This window comes from Hipposideros armiger, unplaced genomic scaffold (assembly GCF_001890085.2).
Source record: "Hipposideros armiger isolate ML-2016 unplaced genomic scaffold, ASM189008v1 scaffold_175, whole genome shotgun sequence".
Taxonomy (NCBI): domain Eukaryota; kingdom Metazoa; phylum Chordata; class Mammalia; order Chiroptera; family Hipposideridae; genus Hipposideros; species Hipposideros armiger.
The window spans coordinates 1,747,778-1,754,804 of record NW_017731525.1 but is presented as its reverse complement, the minus strand read 5'-3'; the positions used below and the strand labels follow the sequence as shown (position 1 = coordinate 1,754,804).

General features: G+C 34.3%; 1 protein-coding gene across 1 annotated transcript in view; it reads left to right on the top strand.

Moving 5' to 3' along the window:
• Positions 1-7,027, top strand: part of LIN54 (lin-54 DREAM MuvB core complex component) — an 88,801-nt gene that overhangs the window by 73,187 nt on the left and 8,587 nt on the right. The window contains exons 6-11 of the mRNA XM_019652200.1: positions 3,375-3,448; positions 3,597-3,794; positions 4,932-5,023; positions 5,876-5,947; positions 6,656-6,758; positions 6,910-7,026. Of these exons, the coding sequence (XP_019507745.1) occupies positions 3,375-3,448; positions 3,597-3,794; positions 4,932-5,023; positions 5,876-5,947; positions 6,656-6,758; positions 6,910-7,026 (656 nt within the window). The remainder of the gene's footprint in view (positions 1-3,374; positions 3,449-3,596; positions 3,795-4,931; positions 5,024-5,875; positions 5,948-6,655; positions 6,759-6,909; position 7,027) is intronic.

Below are 7,027 nucleotides of genomic sequence, written 5' to 3'. Positions count from 1 at the left end.
AGCGTTTAAGCCTAAAATAGGGAAAGGAAAGGAGGGAGAATCGGATCGACGTCACAGCAAAGGATGTAATTGCAAACGATCTGGATGTCTTAAAAACTACTGTGAATGCTATGAGGTGAGATGCTGGTTGGAAAATAATCTAACCATCTTTTGAAAATAACTTTAGAAAGGGCATACTATAAAAATTTACTTGGAAATTGGGAAATTGCTTTGTTCTTGCAGTTAGAAAATATGTACAGTTGGCCCAAGGGTCCTAGTTTGAGGAAGACCTGGTCTCCCAAGAAAGTTTCAGAGGAACAACTGCACTTCGCTTTATTGTGCTTCGCAGATGTTGAGTTTTTTACAACTTAAAGGCAAAACCCTCTACCAGCAAAAAGATTACAACTCGCTTTATTGTGGCATTTGCTTTACTGTGGTACTCTGAAACCAAACCCACAATATGCAATATCACCAAGGTGTACCTGTACCTTGGTTTTGTCATTACTGCTTGGGATCTCATTAGCAGATATACCAGTTCATAACTTCTTGATCATTATACTCATAAGTATGCAAATCAGAGTACCAATTTAATGATTTTCAATAAAAATAACATAAAAGAGGATTGCAAACTATAGCTGTGGTTCCCAACTGAGGAGCAATACTACCCAGTCTCCCCCACAGACTTTTTAGAAGTCTATATGGATACAAAATAGCCTACATTTCAGGTGCAGTCCTGACAGTAAAGATTGATCTTGCCCAAGTGCCAGCAGTGCTCTGTTGAAGAACACTGCTCTGTGAAAAACTAAATTATGTTAAGAAGTTTGCTTTTTGAACATAAAAATAGGAAAGGAGGAACATGGAATATTGTTGGAATTGCTTATTGGTCATTGTGAGGTGACTGCATCCGTTTTTACCATTTCACCATCCCACTCAGTTGGCTGTTTTTATTTATGGGTGAGGCATCTTTTCCAGAGAATGTATTTGAAATTCTACTTTGAGATGCCATGTAAATCATCCCCTTCTTGCTTCAGACAAAGTACTATATAGTTTATTATTTTTATTGGCAAATTTAAATGTAACAATCTAGTCAGGCCCAAGATTAACTCTAGGTTACTATAATTGGTTTCTTGGTGTGCCTGAAACTGTTTACTGACAATCTTTGGGGTTGAGTCATTTCTACAGTTGGCTCTTCTCATCTGGTATATTTTCATTCTTTCAAATTTCATATTCAGAGGGAGACTTTATTTTTAGTTTGGGCAGAAGGCCTAGCCTTGCACTTGGTAAGGTAATACCACCAAGGATTGCACTCTCCCCTGGTAAGATTAGCTCTGCTCCAGGAGCATGTACCAGCAAGTCAGTGCCCCTTCCCATACAGAAATGTGTCAGAGTAAAGATTTTGTGTACTGAATTCCTTGTGAAATGAATTCTTTATGTATTGCAAGGGTCAAATACTTCTTTGAAGAAGTCCAGTAAAGTAAATATCTTGTTAGTCCTAAAGTCAGTCAGCATGAGTGAAAATTGCGTATAATGAAGATTATTTTTGAAAGTCACTTAAATAATGTCTGAGTCCATCCAACAAGTCGGTTTTTTATCCAGTATTGGAAAAGATTGACACTTTTGTTTAAACACCTGATGAAAGAGGTGGCTTCTATTCGTAAACCATATCATATAAAAATTGTCATGAATATATAAAAATGTAAGCTATAAAACCAAGTTCACAAAAAGACAAAATGAAAATTGATGTAAAGCTGGGTCTGAAGGGCAAAGAAACCCTTTCATGTATATGGCACTGAACAATCAATACATGTTAGGCATGTGAAATTCAAACATACGTGAACTAATAATTTAATTGGTGGCCACAAAAGTAGTTGAATTAATAAAGCCAAATGCCTTGTCATTCTAATTTCTCCCTCCTGAGATACTGTTAGGCATTATTAGTACCTTTCTTATGGTTCTTAAAACTTAATCCAAATTTCCATTATTGGTATGTCTCCTCCATGCTCAGTGATTGTTATCTTTTCATCATTAGATACTTATTAAAGTATTGCTTTAGTTAAATAACCCAGCCTGGCTCATAGTAACCCAATTAACTCAAAATGTATATCCATTTTTTTCCCTTGGTAAAGAGAATTTATTAGTGTGTTGTAGTAAGAAAGGAGCAGGGTAAAATGGGTTCACAGTATGATCCATTTATCATGCTAGGTGCTATAGAGAGAAATTTAAATTGACATGGGTTCACTGAAGAAAATGCAGCCAACAAAAGATACTCAAATTTACTAGGAGTCTGGGAAATGCAAATTAAATAACAATGAGATCTCACTTTAGGTCTTTATCCCAGTCTGATTGGTAAATATTAAAAAGTTCTATAATACACCTTGTTGGAGGGGATGTAGGAAAGGTTTCTTTTATACATTGCTAAAATGTGGCTCATCCATACCAGGGATTAATACCCAGCCATTAAATAGAATGAATTCAGCCTATGCCAGATCACTTGGAGGGATGGATTCCTTGAGTCTTAGTGTGAGAAAAGGAAGATGCAGAAAAGTGGGAATTTTGTAAAACAAACTAAAAACAGAAAGACTTGTGAGTTAGTATATGTGTATGTATATAAGATCTATGTTTTTCATAAATCTACATGTACTTTACATATTTTTACATGAAGGATACACTGGTTTAATATGGACTATCAAAGGGTTTGGGGAATCTGGAGAAGAAATTCACGGAGGGAGATAGCCATAATAAAGTGGCATCTATTAAATCCCTTTAATGTGAATATTCTGTGTGTGTGTGTTTGCGTAAGTGCGAGGTCACTAACATGTTGATGATTTGACTGAAGTGGTTCGATTATGGATGACTCTTTTTAATATTGTAATGTACCATTATATTCTTTATAAAGAACATATGTTATTCAGACCAACAGGAAACTCTATAGTGGAGGGGAAATTGACGTGGAAGGGCTCACACACAAACATTGTATAGCATACCTCAGACTGAAGAATGCCTGCCTATCCATACGGGTAGTTAGCTCATTTAGTGTTTGTCAGCAAGAGATGTTTCCATTTTATCTTGTCAGTTGACCAGTTCTATCATTTGTTTATTTGATCAGGAGTCTACTTATAGTGATGTTTTTTTATTTGAATTTGAAGTTTTACTTTCGTAAATCTTTTAGGCAAAAATAATGTGCTCTTCAATATGCAAATGTATTGGCTGTAAGAATTTTGAAGAAAGCCCTGAAAGAAAGACATTGATGCACTTGGCAGATNATGTTTTAAAAATATTTCTAGATAGTTTGAGAAATATCTAAGTATCTTAAATGTTTTGAGAAAACTAAGTATCTTAAATGTTTTAAAAATATTTCCTGTAAGTAAATTGTCGCTTCTCCCCTTTTTAAAAAGCGAAGCCCGTGGTTGTTAACACCACTCCAGTGCGGATGTCAGTTCCACTTGTCCCAGCACAGACTGTCAAACAAGTGAGTATCACATAACTTCTTTCCTCAGTTGCTCCCACAGACAATTTATTTTTAAAATTGAAAGTTAAGATTTAAGGACAAGAGATGTATACTGCACTGAGAAGCTGTAAAATTTATTTTTGTAATTATGGATATACTCTCTTTTTAGGTTGTTCCAAAACCAATCACTCCAACTTCACAAATAGTTACTACCAGCCAGCCACAGCAGCGGCTTATCATGCCTGCCACCCCACTGCCACAGATCCAGCCAAACCTCACCAACCTGCCACCAGGCACTGTGCTGGCCCCAGCTCCAGGAACAGGGAATGTGGGCTACGCAGTGCTTCCAGCGCAGTACGTCACTCAGGTATGAGGCAAAAACGAAGTCATCGCACTTCCAGAAGGACGATTGGGTCTAAGATGTCTAGCGCTATTACATTCTGAAGCTACTCAAGCCATCGGATTCAGTATTAAAATGGCTGTTCCCACATCTTGAAATGTTAATGAAAACGTCTGAGTTTATTTTTATGGATCTTTAGCATTGAGAAATATATAGCACAAGTCAACTATAAAAGTCAAATATTTGAAACTGAGGGCAGTTTGGCAAGAGGGCAAGATCATGTAGATATAAGAGAAACTAAGTTGAAGCTAAAGTCAGCAGAGTCCAAATTAATTCAGAAACGACTGACTAATAAAGCTCTTCCTCACTGATGAATATGATGCCACTGACTTGTTCTTGTGAAACAGGCTGTGACATGTGTTTCTATGTGACGTGTGCTTAGTGATCTGTCCAGACTCTCTCTTATCTGGTCATCTTTAGATCAAAACCATGGATTATTCAATTGTCTGGCTTGGGTTAGGAGTGCTCCTTCTAGGAAGCAGATAGCAGTTTTCTTTTTCATGTAAGAATCAAGCATATTAGTACCACTTTCTAAACTATTGAATTTACTTCAGATTATAAGAGAGAGAAACAGAAACTTATCTGTATTTTAATGAAATGTACTTAGAAATATGTGGATACTGATTAAAAAAATTAATATTCAATATTTTTATCATTAGCATCTTTTATGTTTAGAAATGAGTTTGAAGTAGAAACTTCATTATTGTGCATGTAACTTCTCATTCTCTATAACTTGCAATGTGATGATCAATATTGTACCTGTTTTATTTACAAGTAGACACATTACATTTTTCTAGCCAGTACACGTTATTGTAGTACTCTTTCAGAGCATTCACTAGAATTTTGTAATTCTGATAGCATACTCCTCTATGAAAAAATTTATTATATTTGTACCATGTAGCACTTTAAAACGTTCACATTGTTTTCATCTCTAGTATTAGTTTGGGTCTTTAGCAAACCTCCATGAGGTGGTGAGTTTGTATGCAATTGTCTCTTCTATTTTTCCTATTTTAGTATATAAATTGTGCTTTTGACTGATCATTATATCTGAGAGTTTATCCATTTTTGTAAATAGGGTCTAAAATCACCTTTCTTTACATGTAGCTACAGCAGTCTTCATATGTGTCCATAGCAAGCAACTCTAACTTTACTGGAACACCAGGTATCCAGACACAGGCTAGACTTCCATTCAATGGGTGAGTATTTTGAAAATATATAAGTTAAGTTGTTAAATCAGGTGAAATGCAGCATCAAATATATATATATGTATATATACATATATATACATATATGTATATATACATATATATATATATATATATATATATATATAAAAATACATTTATTTAATTTTTTCCCCCCTCAAAGCTATGATGTGAGCATGCCTCTATGGTACTTTTTATTTTGAAATACTTTAAACAGAAAAGTTACAAGAACAGTCAAAAGAACTCCCAAATATCTTTTACTTGGATTCATCAATTTTGCCACATGTGTTTTATTATTCTCTCTCTGTCTCTCTATCGCTCCCTCTCTCCTCTCCTACCCTGAAGATATTTTTTTAATCAATTAGTTTTTAAATTACGTTAGGTCCTTGCTTTTTTTGTCTGTTTTTAAATCTGTTATTTGCTGCTTTTGCAGTGTTGGTTTAGAGGCAGTGCCAAGCTAATTGCATAGAATCAGTCTACCCCTTCCTCCTCTCCCAAATTCCGGCCCTACACACTTTTTTCTACTCACTACTTTTTATAATTGAATCCGAAAAGTTTTGAGGAGATTTCAACTTTAGTTTTTCTCAGAAGGAGTAATAATTTTGTGGAATGTTCTGTAGAAGCTTTTGATGACTTCTTTTTTTTTTAATTCATATCTTGGCTGTTTCGTTTTTTGTGTTACAACTTGCTTTTGAACTTAATGGAACAACATAGCAAACTTTTATTAGAGATGGATACATTTGTTGAAGCTTTATTTTAGGAAGAATTTACAGATTACTTTCATAATTTTAATAGTTACTTTTAATTGATTAAAATGTATATCTTTTTTGTGTGTTCGTATAGCATAATCTCATCAGAGTCTGCCAGTCGGCCCAGAAAGCCTTGTAATTGTACAAAATCGCTGTGTTTGAAATTGTAAGTCTTTTTGCTACTGTTTCCTCATTGGATATACCTGAAGTGCTTTTTAAAATAAACAGAGTTAACTAAAAATTGTTGATAGACCAATTTTATAAGTTTAAGTAGTTTAAATAAACAGACAAATGTGAATGTTTGAGAACATATAGCAGTGTAAAAATACTTTCATCCATTCAGAAAAAAATAACTTTAGAGTCCATAGACAAAGTATTGGAATTGGGGTTAGGGACACAGCAGCAGGAGGTAGATAGACAATTTTAAAAGAAAAAAAATTATTAGATGATTAATTTGGTTCTTAGTACTGAAGTAGGAGATTTGACATGAAACAGTTAAATGAAAGGCATTGGTCGTATGGGAGTCCAAAGAAGCATGATGTTAGTTCAAGTGAGCAGGTTCCACTAATAGAATATAATATAGCCCATAGTTTTCCTTTTTCATGATTTTGAAAAAACTTTGGGGGCACATAAAATCAAACAACTCTTGTGTTGACAGCTGTTACTGCTGGAATTAAGTTTCTAAACCAAAATTCTAAGGAGTCGGTGACTTTAATTTTGAATCTTATCATGTAGTTTACAATATTTAACTATAACTAGGTGGCTGTAAGTACATTTCTGAAATACTTTGCTGCATAGATCATGCATAATTTCTAGTTTTGTTTGTTTTAACAATGACTTTTTTACACGACTTACATTGATTTTTATATTCTAGATATTGTGATTGCTTTGCAAATGGTGAATTTTGCAACAACTGCAATTGTACAAATTGTTATAATAATTTGGAACATGAAAATGAAAGGCAAAAAGCAATAAAGGTGATTATTTTTATTTCATTTAACTCACAAAAATTCCTAATTTCACATGTTTTTTTGTAGGACTTTTTGTTTTACAAAGAAAATTAATTTCCTTTGCAGTATTTAATTTCCTGTGATTTAACTTCACTTGCTATTTGATCTGTTTTGATAGGCATGCCTTGACAGAAATCCAGAAGCGTTTAAGCCTAAAATAGGGAAAGGAAAGGAGGGAGAATCGGATCGACGTCACAGCAAAGGATGTAATTGCAAACGATCTGGATGTCTTAAAA